The sequence below is a fragment of the Plutella xylostella genome, chromosome 18, assembly GCF_932276165.1.
Source record: "Plutella xylostella chromosome 18, ilPluXylo3.1, whole genome shotgun sequence".
NCBI lineage: Eukaryota > Metazoa > Arthropoda > Insecta > Lepidoptera > Plutellidae > Plutella > Plutella xylostella.
Genome location: NC_063998.1, coordinates 9,062,133 through 9,081,776, shown reverse-complemented (window position 1 = coordinate 9,081,776; position 19,644 = coordinate 9,062,133). Strand labels below are relative to the sequence as shown.

Below are 19,644 nucleotides of genomic sequence, written 5' to 3'. Positions count from 1 at the left end.
CTGATAATACTTTCTTTCTCATCCAATCGTGATTTCATGTCCTCATACTGCTTATTAAAAAAAGTTAGAGAATCACGGAACGACATTATTTCCTCTTTTATGTCTTTAAGTTGGTCGGTGACATGTTTGTTTATTGCTCTGTCCAGAGTTGACGATAGTTCTTCCTTGATGATTTCCCGCAATTTGCTTTCGGTAAGGGACTTATCCACGGCTGATGTAATGCTATGTTTATTTCTCAGTGTGACATTTTCATTAGAAACATTAGTAGATAATGTTTGTAAGTAATCATTACGAGAGCGTACTGGAGTATCAGTATTGTCACCTCTAGGCAACTTGCCAGTACACTCGGGACAGCTCCAGCGTTTTTTATGTTCTTCGCCAAATTGACGGAATGAATCTGCTGAAATTCCTGCGCAGATAAGGTCAAATTTTCCCCTACAGGTTGAGCATGCTAAGTACTCATTTTTTGAAATATTGTTCTTACAGCCAGGGGGTTAGTGTTAGCAGTTTTCTTCATCGCCGAAAGACAAATATAATTTAAAAAATAAAAAAAGTATCTTCGGATTCTGGGGATCGAACCACCGCACCGTATTAATTGCAAGGCGCTCGGTGCCGACGCGTTAACGCCTGAGCCAACGACACAGATGGATGTTGATGTGAAATTTGTACTTAGTATATTGGGTTGCGTTGTACTGGAAGTCTCTTCGGCCGAACACGGTCAATGCCCTCTGCACATCTGACGATATTCGATGAATGAATCACACACTTAGCACTGGTACGCTCGATGTTATTTCGGCCGTTAGAGATTATTTAAAAATGTTTTTGCTTATTGTGAAGTAACGCGTCACTTAATTTAAAAACTGTTTTCACTGTTAGAAGGTCCGTTTATAGCACTTTAGAATGAATATAATTTCGACTATTGCGGCATATTTTTAGCACCACATTAAGAATTTACAAATGGGAGACAAATAAATACGTGTTTAGATAGAATGCGCGCGCGCAAATCAATAATACATATATGGCTCGAATTGCTCGTTTTTGCAGAACAAAGATTTGATTAATGTCAGCCGCTCGTCCCCACAATAGAATTCCGTAAGACATAACACTATGAAAATAACTAAAATACACAAGCCTGGCTGTATCTACATCTGTTAACTGTCTAATGGTTCTAACCGCATAAGCTGCAGAACTCAATCTACCGCTTATCCTCTCAATATGGGGTCCCCATTGCAACTTTGAGTCAATTGTAATACCCAGGAATACCGTTTCATTTACTAACTCTAGCTTATCGTTATTCAATGTCAAATATGTCTCTACTTGTCTTACATTAGGCAAAGTGAATTTAATACATTTTGTTTTCTTGGAGTTAAGAGCTAAATTATTTACAGTGAACCAATTAGCAACTATGGAAAGAGTACTGTTTGCATTGTCAAAATTGACTTCTTGTCGCTTCAACTTAAATATAAGTGAAGTATCATCAGCAAACAGTACTATCTCACATAATTTATCTACCAAAAACGGTAAATCGTTAACATATACAAGAAAAAAGAATGGTCCTAAAATCGAGCCTTGGGGAACACCCATACTGACAGGACAGCCAGCCGAACGCACTCCATTTATGTCAACTAGTTGAGTTCTGTTGCTCAAGTATGATTCCAATAATGTAAGAGCTTTGCCAGTTAGCCCATAATATTTAAGTTTCATAAGTAGAGTGGCATGATCCACACAATCAAATGCTTTCGATAGATCGCAAAATACACCCACAGCATCAAGACGTTCCTCCCAAGCACTAAATATGTGTTTGACCAACGCGACACCAGCGTCAGTTGTAGATCGACCTTTGGTGAAACCGAACTGTTGGTTATGGAGAAGGCCGTGAATACTAAAGTGCGAAAGCATTTGATGCAGCATAATTTTTTCAAATATTTTACTCAGTACTGGCAAAACTGATACAGGCCTAAAATTATTGGGATCATTTTTCTCACCAGATTTAAAAAGCGGTATTAGTTTACTAAGTTTCATCAAATCGGGGAATACACCGACCTCAATGCATCTGTTAAAAAGATTAGCCAAGTGGGGTGCTAGGATATCAATAACATGACTAATAACTTTAACGGACATGCCCCATAAATCTTCTGTCATTTTTAAATTTAATTCTTTATAAGTGGTAATTATGGTCTGTGTATTTATACCATGAAATTGAAAGTCGAGATCGCAAGGCGGTGCATTCCCTCTTAGCAAACGTTCAGCTTCAGCGCAAGATGAATCAAGGTTCTCAGTTGTAGCTATCGGTATACTACGGAAAAAATCTTCAAAGATGGAAGCCACTTCTTCACTAGATGAAACAATTTTATCATTAATTTTAAGTTCAAAATTTAAATCACGTGGTTTATTCTTCCCGGTTTCAGTATTAATGATATTCCATACGGTTTTAATCTTGTTATTAGAGTTTTTAATCTTTCTATTTATATAATCTGATTTAGCTTGGTGGCAAACGGCTTTGAATATCTTTGTATATTTCTTTACATAATCTCTAAAGTTATCGTCATGAGTAAATGTACGCTGTTCATAGAGATCATATAATTTACGTCTGCTCTTATAAATTCCCGATGTTGCCCAGTCATTAAGACTTAGTTTACAATTAACATCTACTTCTTTCTTAGTGAACACGTTTTCAAATTCTTGAGACAAACCTTGAAATATTTCCTTAAAGGCATCATTGGGATTTCTTTCAGAGCTTCTACAGTAGCCAAGTTTACTGTTCAATCGAGATTTAAACTTATCAATTCTGTATGATGTTACTGGTCTGAACTTGAAAGTGGCTGACTTACGTTCAAAAGTACAAGGAAACGTAATAATTTGCCCACTGTGGTCGGATGGTAAACAATTGATTACAGAATGATTAGTAAAATCACAATTACAGTAAATATTGTCAATACAAGTGGCTGAGGTGGGAGTAATTCTGGTAGGTTCCAGGAAGACATTACTTAAATTATATGACTTGAACAAATTAATTATACAACATTTCATAGAAGTCTCAACTAATAAATCAATATTAAAATCTCCCACCACGACCACTTGTTTTGAGCTCTTAGATAAGATGGTAAGACTATCCTCCATCACTTTCTCAAATACTTTATAGTCAGAAGAGGGGGGCCTGTACACGCTTAAAATTATATACTTGTCCATCTCAACACAAGCTAGTTCAGCTATTCTTTCGACCGATAATTTTACAATATCTTTCCTATCCTTACATTTTAAATTTTTCTTTACAAATATTAATGATCCTCCTTTGTCTAACGATTTCCTATTAAATGAGCTAATAACATTGTAATTTTTTACATTAAAATTCATGTCATCATTTTTAAGGTGATGCTCAGTAATACAAATTATGTCTATGTCGTATTGATGATGAATGATTGAATCGCCTAATTTTAACGGTTCTGACCTCAATGTATTAAACTCCACCCGAGTCTGCGTTGTTATGTGGATCTGGCCGTTCAACTTCACCCAATAATCGTGGACTGCTGGGCCTGTGCTTCTTAATACTGTCATCAGACTTCCTTCCCCGACCACTACCAGCAAAGGGGCTATGTCCAGCTGTGGAACTAACTGAACTGTTTTACAACTCATGAATCAGCCTAAACTTCTAACAGGAATTATGATTTTGATTCTGACTAAAATACATTTCTTTACACACCAAACCCTTCACAGACCACATAGAAAGCAAAGGCCTAGAACCAGTGAAGGAGAAGCTCAAGGACCTCACACTACCCCCGTACCCTTCATACCTGGCGGTCCCAGAGGAAGAGCATTCAGAGGTCAAGGTAGACTGGGTGCAGGTGGTGGTGAATGTGAAGACCATGTTGGGAATGGATGTGCTCATTGGGTTCGAGATATTTAATGATCCGAAGAACTCGTCAGTGTATAGATTGGCTATGGGCACTCCTGGAACCACTAATCCTTTTCCGAGGTAAAATTTTTGTTAGTAGGTATGTCCTTAGTACATTTCTAGCATTCTAACCCATAACTTCTTAAATCATGTATGAACACATGTATTGTTTATCGAAGTATCATCCAACCGACAATAACTTTCGACTACACATCTTTTATAAGCGGAAGCCTGGCCGTTTCGAACTGAAACCTAAACAATGAAACATTTATGAAGTAAAATGTCAAAGTCCTTCAAAATTCAAAATGTTGACTGTCTGTTGTTAACATTTGAGGGTTATTTTCGGCCAGGTACCCAATTAACTCTCTCGGACACTATAAACCATATTCCTACTTCCAGCATGCACAATGAAAAGAAGAAACACAAAATAGGCAAAAAGGCGCCAATACCGATCCTGCAACCCAACCGCCCCACCTCGTTCCACCAGATATTCCTCAAACATAACGGGAACGGACCCCTGGGCATAGACAAAAAGACCAAATCCATCTCGGCCGATAAGACTAAAGAGGTCTACATCAACTTCTATAAGTTCCTCTTTGCTGCGTTCTCTCCGGCTTCTGGAAATAATACGATCGATTATTCTGAGGCTGAGAAGGCTGAGAATGCTGCTGAGGAGTATTATGCTTTGTACAATACGTTGTACGAGGTAAGTAATAATGTTCCTAATTATAGTTTGTTTTATAAAAGAGTCATTATTAGATATGCCTTCATAGATAGAGATATAATCTACCCCCTACACTGCTCCCTTCTTCATACGGCTGCTCATGTATGACATGTATGTTATTAAAAATTTAATACATAGTGAAGGTAGTGAAGTAACAGCTTTTTACGAGTACCACCATAGCTGAGCTTGAGATCTCAGTTATTTTTTAACGTTTCTATAATTATTATTATTATTAACAATTATTGCCTTTACAAAATTAATAATGTTTACAGTATACCTAAGTACCTAACGCTATTTTCAATAACTAGCACGATAAAAATCAAGAGATAAAGCTTTAAAGCTTTTACAATAATAACAGGCATACAAGCATGCGATGTGAGTAGTGACATGTGATGTACTTAAAAAAAAACTAGGTTTATATTTTATCTAGATGACCTAAACTGTATGCGATGGTTTCTTTAGTACTTAGGTACTAAATATTTCCTTAGCAATACACAAAACATCGTTACTAAGTAAGTAACGATCCTCATTTATTCATCTGTAAGATCATAAACTCTTACGAAGACTAAACGACCTATTATTAAACGTAAACGGGTTATTTAGGTACACTAACTATTGAACATCTAAAACAAAGTTACTACCTATTATTATATATAGTTCATATGAGTAGGTACGGTTGGTGGCAGACAAAACTGACCCCTCTCTCATAGTAACAATGCTTCTGAGAGGGGCTACAGATGAATAAATTAGTACGTAAGTACCCACGTATTGTGTACAAAATAATAACTAGGAAAGTACTAAAGAAACGATAGCGTACAATTTAGGTCATCTAGATTCTAGATAATATATTAACCTAGTTTTTCCTAGTCCTAACTACCTAGTAAATGTAAACACCTAACGTGTAATTACTCTTTCAGCTAGAAAATATAAACGCCACAGACGAAGTGGACTTAGATTACTACGAGAACTACCCAGAATACACCGCAGACGAGATTCAGGCAAGAACTGACGCAGTCCTCGCAGCCAACAACGAATCCGCCTCGCCTATCTGGAAAAGATATCTTGAAGGAGTCTTCGCCGTCAGCAAAACCGAACTAGACTTCGCGACGGATAAGATCATGGTCTCTGATGTGGATATGGAGTATATGGAAAAGATGGCGCTTCTCATGGCTAGAACTCCGGCTGTGGATATTGAGCTGTATATCTGGGTTAAGGTATTATTAATATTTGTTGTAATTACCTACAGCTTGTCTAGTTTTTAGGTCGGTCGATATCTATCGTGTTTGATTGACAAGTGTACTGATAGGTCGAGACTGTGTTACTGCCATCATCATCATCCACACCACACCATGTTCGGTAATCCTCCGACAGCATCTATCTGCCTAAGAGGTTGGGCCAGCGGACAGGATGGCTACTTTTGCCTATTCTTAATCGCCCGTAAACACCCTCCAGCTCAGCCTTAGAGCTTAGGCTACCATGCCAGTAGGAGAGACCTACATAATATTTTATCGCTGCTTGGAATACGCTAGTAATATGAAACATGGGATGTTTGCTGATTACTCTAGCCTATCAATTTGATTATCCTGCTGTAGTCTAATACTTTGTTTCACCATAGTCTGTTAGATCATTAACACCCCTGTTACATTGTAATATCATCAATTATACCTACGTCATCTCCATATTAAATTCTTGACAGATGTGTCAAAATTCAACTACTATTCCCTTGCTATGATCTAACAGAATCAGGTGAAACTGGGGCTAATCCTTCTACATCCGTCAGGTGGTAGAAGTGATGTCAGTGCACACAACGTCCGCTCTCCGGGAACGCTTCGAGGCGGCGTACGAGGCGCTGCAGGGGCGCGGGGGGCGGCGCTCGCGCAGCCTTCAGTGCGCCGCCCTGGTCACGGACATGATGGGGCTGGCCGTGGCGCATGCCATCCTGGATGAGAAGTTTGTTACGGTGTCTAAACCTAAGGTGGGGTTTGGTTGTACTGCTTGTGTAGCTTATCAGTTTGTCAGCATTAGGGTGGATTGTAAAGTATCAGAATGTACGCCGGATTTATAAGGTATAGTTGATTCAACAGTTGGAGAAGTTGAGGTGATGTGCAATGCAGGTTATATAGTGGCTAAGATAAAGTTTACTTGATACTTGCCATGTTGAGAACAGCGCCTCACTCCGGCTATATTGTGCAATTATGTATTCGCTATTTCCATAACCACATAATTAATCTTATTCTCCTCTGTAAACAGCTGAAGAAAATGCTGAATGAGTTGAAGAACGGCTTAGCTCACCTGGTGGGCCTGGCCAAGTGGATGGACGACGACACGAAACTAGCCACCTACGAGAAGATAGAACGGATGAAAAGCCTCATCGGCTTCCCAGAATGGATGCTCCAAAACGGAAAACTGGAAGAATACTACCAAGGGTTGAAGATAAACCCGGAGACCCATCTCGAGAATATGATCAATGTGGTCCAGCTCAAGACGAAGAAGGCTCTGGATAAGTTCCGTAATACTGACAAGTCCGCCTGGGCCACTGATCCGACCGAGGTTAATGCGTACCATGTGTTCCAGGATAATACTATAAGTAAGTTTTGGTACTTATATAATTTGCACCGATTGAACTATCCACTAAACATCACTTTTAGTCCAATGAGAGATCATTTTTGTGATTTTGTTAGTGTAAGTTTTATTAAAATGTTTGCAGTAATAAAACATTCCTGAAATATATCTGGTAGCTTGTAACATTGTACTAATAGTGTATTTTCCTGGACGCAGCTATACCACTAGTCATGGTGCAGTATCCTTTTTACGATCTCGGATTGGAGTAAGTATTTTAGGCTTATCAAACGCCATGTCATCATCATCATCATCATCGCCTATTTCCGTCAAACACTACTGGAGAAACGTCTTCTTTTGCACCCTATTTTCATGGAAACATCGGTTTGCACCAGTCAGGTTTCCTTACTTATAAGTGAATGAAGTTGTACATACATAACGAGTATTTAATTCCAGATCTCTCAACTATGGATCACTGGGTACGATAATTGGTCATGAAATAACTCACGGCTTTGACAATTTCGGTAAGTTACCTATACTTACCAGTTTTTTGATCCGTAATTATCCTCAGTTACCTATATCAACCATTCGTCAAAAATGGCACCATTATAGATTGGCAAGTTGCTTGGCGACCCTCCTTGCGGGGTGAAAGACGCGGAGGGGACGAGGTACCCAAGACGACAGCGGGTAGCGGGAGGGTAGCGGTGGAGGGGAACGCGTGCACTGCATGTCATTGTTACGGCAGTCTCGGCCGCGCAGCCGAGGCGGCCACATGTCTTATATAGTCTGTCATAATTTGAGTGCGACCCACATGAGATCATTGATCCTGAGACCATTAGTCTTAGGATGAGTGTTGAGGCCTTTTTAATATTATCATTATATTATTATTAGGTATCTATAATTCGTCAACAAAATAACGTTAAAAACAACAAATCGTATAATGTCTCAATATAGGGGCTTCTTGTAGAACAGCGTACCGGATCAGTCATGCTACGCGGCTAAAGGTTGGTACTGCGCAGTCAGATACGAAAAAGTAAACAACAAAGACGAAGAGTCCATATGACAGTGCGTCAGTTGTCAGTTCTTGTAACTAGGAAAGCAACCAAAATTTATGTGATTTAATGAAAGTAATTAATGAGCAAAACACAGAGAAAAATTACAAAATTGATGAAATTTTGAAAGAAAATGGTCATATCGTGCTTCGCCTACCCCCATACCACCCGGAATTAAATCCTATTGAACTTGTGTGGCTCGCAAGAACGTCGATTGACTCTAACTTAGATAAAGAGATAAAAGACTTAGAGTTGCTTTTCTCTAATTACCTATTCGCCTGAAAAGTGGAGAAATTGTGACGACCATGTCATAAAAAATTAAGACGAATATTATAAATCTGATAGAGTATTCGACAATGTATTGGACAGGTATGTTATTGTTTATTTATAATTTAATGTAAATTAAACATAAAATATTATATGTGTACACTGAACTAATATGACTGGCGTACTCTAGTACATTATACTTCAAAGTAGGTATAATGTTTTTTGGTTTTTGTCTTAGATTTATAATTGAAGTTAATGAAAACGATGATGAAGATGAGGACGACGACGACGATGAACAAGTTAAAACAGAGAGTGAACATGAAAGTGACATGGAAATTGATTTATAAAATAAAACACTTTTACATAAATAAATTCAAATTGGTAGATATTCTGAAGGTAAACATCCAAATTTTAATGCTGTCAAACTATAAATTTTAAGCTAAATATGACATTTACGGGAACACTCATAGAATAAAATTTTACTTACGTCAGAAATAGTTACAAGCTATCACGAGATTAATCCGGGCACACTTTTCTACGTGTGTAGCATGTCGTGCTACCTCGCCCCCGCCACTTCTTTCACCCCGCAAGGAGGGTCGCCAAGTAACTTGCCACATTATAGTTAAAAACTAAGTAGGTACTTCAAAATCGTATGCAGCCATATGCAGCGGTCATACTTGACGCGTGACTTGACGAATAGTTAAATTTGATCTCTCTCTGATTAAAAAACCGGCCCTTAGATGTAATGGAGCTTATGTGTGAAAGCAATTAAAAAGTAACCCTTACAACTTTGTATTTAAGGTCGTAAATTCGACAAGAACGGCAACATGGTCCCCTGGTGGAGCAACGCCACCATCGGCTCGTACGTCAACATGACGCAGTGCTTCGTCAAGCAGTACTCGCAGTTCTATGTGGACGAGCTGAAAGAGCATGTAAGTTGAGGGCGTTGGGTTTAAATTTTTCTAGCTTGCGATTATAAATTCGATGAGAATATAATAAACTGACGAGACTGTGTCAAAAAGAGTTAGGTATATGGTATACTATGAAGAATGTGTTTCGTACGTGTTGTGAAGTTGTGAACACCCGAGTCTGCGTTGTTCTATGGTTTTGAATGGCTTTCTAGACAAAATATTTAGGCTAGCTTCATGCATAAAAACCATAATATGTTTGCACACCATCTAGAACGCATTCAGCATTATACCTCATTGTACACCACATATTTGTAAACACACATATTTAATTTTTAACGGTGCATCAAAATATATAACGAGCGTCCTTTCCCCAGGTGGACGGCGCCCGTACTCTGGGCGAGAACATAGCGGACAACGGCGGCGTGCGGGAGGCGTTCGCGGCGCTCACTGAGCATCGCTATCGGCATGGAGAGGAGCTGCTTCTACCAGGATTCGAGGAGTACTCGCCTGAACAGCTGTTCTTCTTGAGCTATGGAAATGTGAGCCTGAAGTCTGAATACTCGGATCTATAACCCTTGCCAATCATATTGTGGTATCCCTTGGAAGGGTCTACATGAGCTTTCCTGGACCCAACTATCTACAATTGATGGCGATAGTCTACTCCCGAAGGGTGCCATAACAATCTGTTTCCAATGTTTAACCATCCTACCACAGCCGCTACAGCGACGATTACAGCACAGCCCTAATAGCCCTAAACTATAAGTAGTTTCTGAAGACGCCATATTTTTAAACCTGTTGATTGTCCTAATATACTGCAATAAAACACACTAAATGGTGGTTTTGTTTTACATTAACCTACTAATTTTGCTTCAGCTCTGGTGCGGAGTATCAACCAAGGATTCCCTAAAGGAGGATCTACAAGACGAGCACACCCCGCATGAGTTCCGAGCGCGGGGCGCCCTCCAGAACAACGACGCCTTCGCACGTGCCTGGAACTGCCCCCGCGGCTCCAAGATGAACCCCGCCGACCAGTGCGTCATCTTCTAGACCCATCCGCAGACCAGTCAGGCAACTTCTCCAAGAATCCATTAATCAATGTGAAATCTGTATGAACCCGTTGACAAATGTGTTCCCTTTTAGAAGTTCCTGTAGGCCAATGTGTTGTGATCTGTCTTCATCTTCTAGATGAATTTGCATGTTGTTGTAGGTGTCTGAGAATACTAGACGAATACGTCCCAATTCGACTCAATGCTGTTTCTAGTTTATCTCCAAGACCTGTGGAGTTTACTGTCAAATTAACGAGGCGAAATGTGAGCCATTGGCTATGAGACAAATCGGGACGTGTCCAAGTCTATGAAATAACGTTTTAAATATCTCGATGTTATGGACGTGTTCAGGTGCTATCTGAGTCTGTCCCGCGCCGCCCTGGACCCGCGCTCGCCCCGTCCCAGTTGAAGTAGGTTAAGATGTTTCGAGCTATGTCTATTAACTTTCTAAACAAGTGAATAATAAAGATTTTGATGTCACGCCATGTTTTATTGCAAAAATAATGATAATGGATTTGTACATAGTCATAATAAATTACATGATAATGAAGGGATGGCATGATTAGCGGCCGTTGAGAGCGATGCTGTTGGAGAAGTCCTGGAAGTTCAGGTTTCCTCCGAATCCAGTGGGCAGGGACTGAAACGTCTGCAGCGGCTGCGCGACCGGAACGGCTGGCACCGGCACTGGCCTGTTCACCACCACGGGTTGTGGGACCGCCACCGGTCGGTTGACCACCACAGGTTGTGGTACCGCTACTGGCCGGTCCACCGGCACTGGCACATTGACTGGCCGGTCCACATACACGGGCTGAGGCACGGGCCGGTCCACATAAACTGGGCGATCAACTGGAACCTGACGCTCCACTGTCACCGGGTACGGATGAGGCACTGGGTACGGCACTTTGACGGGATATGGCACTCTGGTCTCGTAGTAGACGGGCACGTGGCGGGTGACCTCCACGGGAACCCTGTGCACCACAGGAACCGGCACAGGGCGGTCGACCGGCACAGACACGGGTACTCGGACCGGGTACGGCACCTGTCGGTCGACAGGATACGGCACTGGCACAGCATACGGCACCTGGTTGGTGACGGTTCTAGTAATAAAGCGCGGCACTTCTTGCCTCAACACCACGGGGTTGGGGTCGACTGAGACGGAGGTCTGCACCGGCGGCGGTGGGACGGCTGGTGCGGCCACGACTGGTGGCCCTGCCTGGATCGGCACATTGAGACCTCCAGTAGGGTCCACAGCTGACGGGGTGAAGGGGGAAGGTGTCAGTGAACCCAGGACTCCCGTGGAGAAGACCTGCCGCTTGATGCCTTTGCCGGACGGAGCGTCCCTGATGCCACCAGACTCCAGCAGTTTCGTCGTGTGCTTTTCTTCTGTTTCTTTCGCTAGTGATGCACTGCTTGCTAGAAGCAGCATCTGAAAGAAGAAAGTAGAATGTTATTTATGTTTTACTAGGTTTTTTTTGTCGGAGTGGATAACTGATTCATCGGTTAAGGCCGTGAAGCAGGTCATCAGCGAGCAATAGTTATTCGGTTATCGATTATTCGAATTCCATGTTTGTAGGGTGCTTTGTTACAAGTTGCACCAATCTCATCTTATCTATCAGTAGTTAATCATAGGTGTTATGTAAAACAGTATTTTTTAAAAACCACTGATTATTCAATGTGAAATCTTTAAAACCGTAAACATACATGTTGTAGAGCTCACAGACCTGTATTTGAATAGACAACGCTTGTCTCAATCCTTGTATAGAAACCAAGAGTGCCATTATTTTTATACCTACTGTCACGTCAGTCACGTCATTTGAACGATTTAGTTTAGGAACGTCCCTAATGACACTGCGCTAAAGGAAGATAATTTCACTCCCTTTTTACACGCGAAGTACATGCACTTGCGTTGTCTACTCAAATACAGGTCTGTGGTAGAACTGATGTATCACTGTACTGACCTAATATAGGAAGGTACCCACTTCGGTTGCGGAATCAACAAATTACGTTCAACTTCTGAATTCCCGGTACGCGACCGGACTAGGTCCTTAATAATTATCAGATGCCGAAGCTCTACATTCTCGCAACATGTGTTACTTATGGAATTACGACATTTCCCTTACTTTGAAGCGGATAAGATGCAACAAACTTCCCTAGATAACACTTACAGAATGTGACGATTAAGGGCAAGTCTAGATTACAGCAGTAATTTTTAGGATATCACGAGATGGGATAAGGTATAAGTTTTGTCATTTGGATATCACTATGCTTGGGTAAGTAAATCACTCATATAGAAAATTAAGTGATTAATCAAGGAATGCAGCGTAACTTTATGCGTAAAATAAGTACTTATATCGCATAACGGAACGCACTACATAAGTATAGACTGCTTTAACACTAGAATGAATTATTACTAATTTATAAACTACATACAGTATTATGTGTTAATATAGAACTTACAACATAGTTGTAGACTCATTTATAAATCACTTACGTACATTGCTGAACAAACTGTGTATTAAATTATAGGTTAACTTGGTCGGAAGTAAAGTCAATAGAGTAATCAAGTATAAACACTTATTAAATAATGATTGCGTGCTGTGTTCGTGTGAAAAATGCATAAATTACATCTTAGACGTTGTGCGATACGCACTTCGACGTTGTCGATGCGATGAGTGAGTATGCAAATATGATTAATTTCTAGCAACCCACATAATAATAATAATAATGCGAGACAGTGATTGTCAGGAACAAGAAAAAACTGCTCTATATGTATAGTGTTATCTATGAAGCAGTATTAAGATAACCTAAAGGAGCAGTGATTATTGGATTACAAACTGATGATATGGCCGTAGGAAAGCCACCTATATGATTAACCTTTTGCTTCCCTTAGTCGCGATATTGGGCGAAAAACAATAATTTTCTATTGTTTATCATTTCACGGGGTTCAACCCGTTAATACAAAGGGATTTCAGACATCATAACGTTGGCGAAAATGTTTAACTGTTTTTCATAATTACGAGGTGGTATATTAGTTTATTGGCGTTTCATACAAGTTTCTTTCTCTATATTCAGGTCCAAATGTATCACAATTTGCATATTTTATAATGATTTCTTAATTTTATTTATTCATTTATTTTATTAATTCTACTGTACTTGTTGCAATCAATCTTTCTTCAGACCACTTCGATAGCGGTGGGTGAAAAGCAGATCATTGTTAATCGTATTGATTTAACGAAATGTATGCATGTATAGTCACGATATATACTATAGCTCTTCTAACTACTACGAACCCCACAAAAGGTTACATGAGTATTATGTAGTCTGAGCCTATCTGAAACCTAGTTAAACATTGTGAGATATGGCGTTTCGACTTTCTCCGTGTTCGGCATCATAAGGGTCACAGTGACAGTTAAATAAAGTCAATTTTTCTCTCCACCTTTAGTTTGCAAGGTGCGGGTGCCTATATAAATAGAGTGAGTCGCCCGCGCGCCTCAGTTGGTTTTTGATTTTTGAAGTGAACACTTCGGCAAAATGGCTCAATGTAGCCACGGTTCTCGTCGGCTTCGCTCCGAACGGGGAAAAATATAATATTGAATTTGCGGAGTCCTCGCTGCCGGGAGCAGCGTGATGCGGACCAGGCGGCGCGGGGCGCGGCCACCGCGACACGTGGCGTCGGGGAGCGGGACCTGCCGGCTGCTGCGCACGCAGCCATTGCTGAGGATTTCGCAACGAAGGTTTGAGTTGATAAGCCGTGAGTAAAATGCTATTATTTACTGCTTTTAAAAGCTCAGCCACTGGTCATAATGCTCCGGCGCTTGGGGTTTTTATCCCACGCAGTAGGGTCCGATTCAATAGTCGTGGTGATGATTGATCACATATTCCGGTCCTACTAGTGGCGCTTGAGCTAGATACTTACATTAATGACCGCTTTAAGTAAAGCATATGTTAATTTTATACAGGAAAAAATAATAAAAATATATTTTTCTACCCTCAATTTCTAATATTTTTAGAAAACAGTTGATAAAAACTTTGCTATTACAATAATGCACTTGATTATAGCTTATGTAAGGCTTTACAAACAGGAGCTTTCCAGGACCGTCATAGGATTTTTTACAGGAAGCACGTGGCTCCGAGTTTCAGTATGTTGGGACATTGTGGCATGTGCGGCAAGTAATGTGATCCGCCGGTACCTACCCGCTGAAGGGTAGGCAGGCCGATTCGGTGAAATTGAAGTTTCGTGTAACCTGCACCCGGCCCTGTGCTCCCGCGCTGGCCGCCGTCTCGTGCCACCTGCATCGCAGCGTACACCCGGCCCGGCGCTCCTGCCCTGGCCACCGGTTCGTGCCACCTGCATCGCAGCATACACCCGGCCCTGTGCTCCTGCGCTGGCCGCCGTCTCGTGCCACCTGCATCGCAGCGTACACCCGGTCCTGGCCCTGGCCACCGGTTTGTGGTACCTGCATCGCTGCATAGACCCAGCCATGCGCTCCTGCCCTGGCGGCTGTACACCAGGTCCTGGCCCTGGCCACCGTTTTGTGCCACCTGCATCGCAGCGTACACCCGGTCCTGGCCCTGGCCACCGGTTTGTGCTACCTGCATCGCTGCATAGACCCAGCTATGCACTCCTGCCCTGGCGGCTGTGTTGTCCCACCTGCATCGCTGCGCACACCTGGCACTCCTGTTCTGGTTGCCAGATCCAAACGCCCCCTGTCTGGGAAGAGATTTTATGCTCAGCGGAACCGCCTGCACTATTGCTAGCACGGTCATCATCATCATCAGCCATCATTATGAGTGACTTATTTAGAAGGTATCGAGTAACGTGCGCTATTCATCAGTGATTTTCGCATATGCAGACGAACGTTTACTGCCAAGGTTGGTCATGTTAGCCATACAAGGGCACACCAACGAAGCCTGAGTAACCACCTGCAGTCGCCGTAGCCGCATCGGCATGGATGACGACAAATCGGGTAACGTGCACCGCTTCTAAAAGTGTTATAGCACTTCAATTTGATGCCTCCGCTGAGGTAGGGTATTCTATTAAAGCAGCTTTCTTCTGAACTACCCAAAGTGACCTGCAGACTGCTCCTGGGGATAGTTGTGCAATCAATTTTTTATTTCGATGTCTCTGCTGAAGAAACTGTCTAATGCAGCTTTTGTTCTAAACTGCCTAAAGATCATTGGACTGCTCATGGGAATGGTGACGCACGGTAAGTACAGGAGCGTTACTCTATACTGATGAGAAACGAACGAACGAGAGCTGTCGTGCAATCGGCACGTTTAATACATACAAACAGATAGCTCGCGCCGCAGTGCACTGAAAGTTCGTTTTTCGTCATATAAAGTGACCCCCCCCAGACACTATCTTAAGTGTCATGACACATCGGCAGATTCCAGCTTTGAGTCTTTTCTTTTCTCGGCTGTGAGCAAAGTGAATCCCACCGGCGAGTGTTCAACCTAAAAGCACTGAGCTAATTCCTGATTTCGTGAAAGTCGCTGTTGCTATACCATACCGCTTCACAAGTTACCGAATTTATTATGATCCTACTGTCGGGTGATCATGATCGGAGTGTCATCGCGGTTTCTGAGTGGCACCATATTAGCTGTCTTCCTTATGTCCCAGTGGATTGTGAGTGTATCCGAGCTCTTTGTTGAAAAATGCGTGAACCTCCTACGCAGCAGCTGTCTACTAGTTGTGTATCGAATAAATCGAGTAACGGTGCTCTTGCACGAGACGACTACCTTTTGGTAAAATTATAACTTCCACTATTCTGGGAACATGCATATACCTACTGTGTACTGTGTATCACATCACGTGTAGCCGCAGCCCTACTCAATGTACGGGGCTAGATAATAAACAATGGCAGTCGTCATTAAATTTCTATAAATTTCGAAGGTCATCATTTGGAGCACAATCCAAAGGGTGAAAGTACCTATTCATGCCTAAACGGCTTCTCTAATGAAAATGTATTTTTAATTCGATTCTGGCGCAAACGTTTCATAACTATTTTTCAACACTGTATCTGCTGAAACTACTTAGACTGACTGGTTAAGATGCAGACGTGCCGTTTTCACAATTCCATTTTGAGTAATCCTCAACTGTTTTATGGATCTTTCAGTTAGTTACGTAACTAGTTACCAAGTAAAAAATTACTTGTGTCATGCTCGTACTCGCATCTCATTTAGGAGCTCTCTGGCCTCTAGCTGAAGGCTAGAACTGGTATATATATATCTACCAAGCTAGTACAGAGCTATAACCGGGCAGCGGTGACGTGGTAGCTGCTTGATTTATTAGAGTTTGCTGAAAACTTTCTAAATAAGTAATAATTATTAGTCATAATATTAACTCTTCGCAGTTCTTTCAGAATGCAATACCAGGTCGCTGGAGTAGGTAACCTTCCTTAGCTGGACAACAACAACAACAAGCCTTTTTGTTTTAATGAATGTCACAGTTATTCGCTGTTCCACTCTCATATCGATGTCCAAGGAATTTTTCTTGGGTATAGCTAACTACCTAAGTTTACCTATAGATAGCCGCAAGCTATCTGCTGTTGGCGAACTGTCAGTTCTCAGGCTCGAGGTGGCTCGTCCAACTGTCCATGTTCCCGCCACCGTGATTGTTGCTTCCACAGATTAGAGAGTCTATGTTGGCTGTCGTTGCATCAGGTCTGATCAGGTACAACTAACATCTTTACGTACCATCTTTATTTAATCGAGCTATTTTGTTTTATCTAGGTTGACTTAATGGTTTTAAAATCGAACCTACAACAATGTAAGTAGGTACCTACCTACGTACCTTTGAAGTTGCAACAAGGCGAAGCCTTAAGGTTTTGGCCGAGACCTGCCCTTAGTGTTGACGAACATACCTAAAGGTGACCTTGTTAATGTTTTTCATATGAAGTACTGAACATTTTACTTATCCTGGTGGCATGACTGATCATTTACTTACCCAGTTAAGACATGTTAGCCGGGTTTCATTTATCAACTATTATAATTGTTATTGTTGTATTAATCAATCTTTATTAATTGATGTCATCTACCAAGGAATGCTGCCAGAGCTCATAATATTCACACATGATGATACAGAATGATAGTAGCCCACAAAATCGGTGCAAAGGCTTATAAAATAACTTTCCTTCCTAGTAGGACTGCACAGGAACTCGTTAACCGCCGAGTTAGTTAGAATACAAAATTAGACTGTGAATGTAGTGACCTGCATCATGTTTTGAAAAACTGAATACTTAGTGTTATCCGCCAGTGTCACAGCCTTCATCTAATCTTTTCCAGTAGCTGATGAGGCTGAGATATTTAGTAAAATTATCTTCCCTTCAAGCACCACTCCTCGTTCCAAGGACTAGATGCCGCGCCAGGTGTTGCAGGCCGTGTCGTCATACAGGGCTGACTGAGCAGGTCCTCGAGGCTCCACGGTCGGCTGCTGCATTTCTGAGGTCAGTCCAGAATTACATACCCTAGTCAGCATGTGCTGACCTGAGCCCCAGCGGCCTGGATCGATATTCTACATTTTACAGCTTTTAAATATTGTTGCAAAGTATTTCACTGGTTCCATCCATTCGGCTAGTGTATGTTAAAAATATTTCCTTGACAATAACAAGATTTTGATCAATAATTACTTATAAGTATTGCTTTCGAAGAGGCACTGTGTGTATCCATATGTATAAATACCTACCTATATTTATAGGTATATACCTTCCATAACTTTCTGACAAGTCAGGAATAATAAGGAAGTACTTAAGTCTTATGTATACTTATATACCTTTCTTTTTAGTATATCTATTACCTAGAAATCTATGCATTATAAATTTATAGATTCAAATATTTATCTACTGATACACTCATCAGTAGCTTATGGGTCACAGTTGGTTTTCTCTCCACCATGCGATAATAAACACATCTCACAATGTTTAACTAGGTTTCAGATAGGCTCAGACTACATAATAGACGCATTTTTCCTGAAATAAAAATGACATATTATGTATCTAGCCTATCTGAAACCTAGTCATTTCTGCATGGTGATATTACAACTGAGGCGCGCGGGCGACTCACTCTATTTATATAGGCACCCGCACCTTGCAAACTAAAGGTGGAGAGAAAAATTGACTTTATTTAACTGTCACTGTGACCCTTATGATGCCGAACACGGAGAAAGTCGAAACGCCATATCTCACAATGTTTAACTAGGTTTCAGATAGGCTAGATACATAATATGTCATTTTTATTTCAGGAAAAATGCGTCTATTTTTATATCCCATCAAAAACAATACTTGTCAAAAAAACCATGTCTCGTAACTCAGTTGTTCTACGGTAAAAAGTTGTGAGATCCATGTAATACCAAGTCTTATCCAGGCACGCATCTCAATCTTAAAAATATTTAATGTTTTATATAAATATATTGACTCGGCCATCGCATGGAAACACGTGTTAATTAAATTATTTAGTGCGATGACCAAGTCAATATATTTATATAAAACATTAAATATTTTTAAGATTGAGATGCGTGCGTGGATACGAACAGAACTTGGTGTACAGATATGTGATTATGAAATTATTTAAGCAGTTATGTAACTATCTAAAAAACTGGACCAAGTCTAGAGACTGAAAAATTTTACTCGAGTTGGTACTGAATTTTACTACACTACCGTGCCCCAAATATTTTAGTTTTTCCTTGATTCATACACCAAACACTACTTATATTCCAAATTTGAAGCTTCTAGGTCTGCTAGAAGCGCCTTAGAATTTTTATGATCGGTGAGTGAGTGAGTGAGTGAGTCAGTGACAAAATTAAGAAACTTTGAACCGTTATAATTCTTAAACTACTGTTTTAAATTTAATGAAATTTTAAATATACCGTGTCTTTACAATGCCTGCATGGTTAGTGAAAATTCAGTCTTCTAGTTTTATCCACAACGAAGTTACAGGGGGTCGAAAATGGCCTGAATTGCTTCGAGAAAAGGATGGTACGGCCGTGTCGCTTTTTTGCTCGATTTGGTGGGGGCACTGCCGTGCCCCCAGATTAAGTCACTTTTGGTTTTGGTTTTTTTAGGCTGTACTTACCATAACAATAGGAAACACCGCCATCTTAAAGTCTACAAACTGAGATCACAACGACACAAATTTATGAAACATTTAAAAATCGATAAAATTAATCGATTATTCTTGCTGAATCGATGCTTTGAGC

At 40.9% G+C, this 19,644-nt stretch overlaps 2 protein-coding genes across 3 annotated transcripts in view; one reads left to right on the top strand and one right to left on the bottom strand.

The window, feature by feature from the left end:
* LOC105386901 (endothelin-converting enzyme 2) overlaps positions 1 to 10,931 on the top strand; it is a 21,695-nt gene extending 10,764 nt beyond the window's left edge. For both annotated transcript variants that reach the window (XM_048627336.1, XM_048627335.1), the window contains exons 6-15: positions 3,715 to 3,973; positions 4,292 to 4,598; positions 5,534 to 5,830; positions 6,397 to 6,591; positions 6,867 to 7,203; positions 7,395 to 7,443; positions 7,632 to 7,699; positions 9,296 to 9,426; positions 9,780 to 9,944; positions 10,279 to 10,931. In XM_048627336.1, the coding sequence (XP_048483293.1) occupies positions 3,715 to 3,973; positions 4,292 to 4,598; positions 5,534 to 5,830; positions 6,397 to 6,591; positions 6,867 to 7,203; positions 7,395 to 7,443; positions 7,632 to 7,699; positions 9,296 to 9,426; positions 9,780 to 9,944; positions 10,279 to 10,452 (1,982 nt within the window). In that variant the 3' untranslated portion in view covers positions 10,453 to 10,931. The remainder of the gene's footprint in view (positions 1 to 3,714; positions 3,974 to 4,291; positions 4,599 to 5,533; positions 5,831 to 6,396; positions 6,592 to 6,866; positions 7,204 to 7,394; positions 7,444 to 7,631; positions 7,700 to 9,295; positions 9,427 to 9,779; positions 9,945 to 10,278) is intronic.
* LOC105395467 (BCL-6 corepressor-like protein 1) lies at positions 10,705 to 19,644 on the bottom strand. Its single transcript, XM_038114245.2, has 2 exons — positions 19,521 to 19,644; positions 10,705 to 11,877 (listed from the first exon to the last, which is right to left on the bottom strand). The coding sequence occupies exons 1-2, from the start codon at positions 19,542 to 19,544 to the stop codon at positions 11,014 to 11,016; spliced, it is 888 nt and encodes a 295-aa protein (XP_037970173.1). The 5' UTR covers positions 19,545 to 19,644; the 3' UTR covers positions 10,705 to 11,013.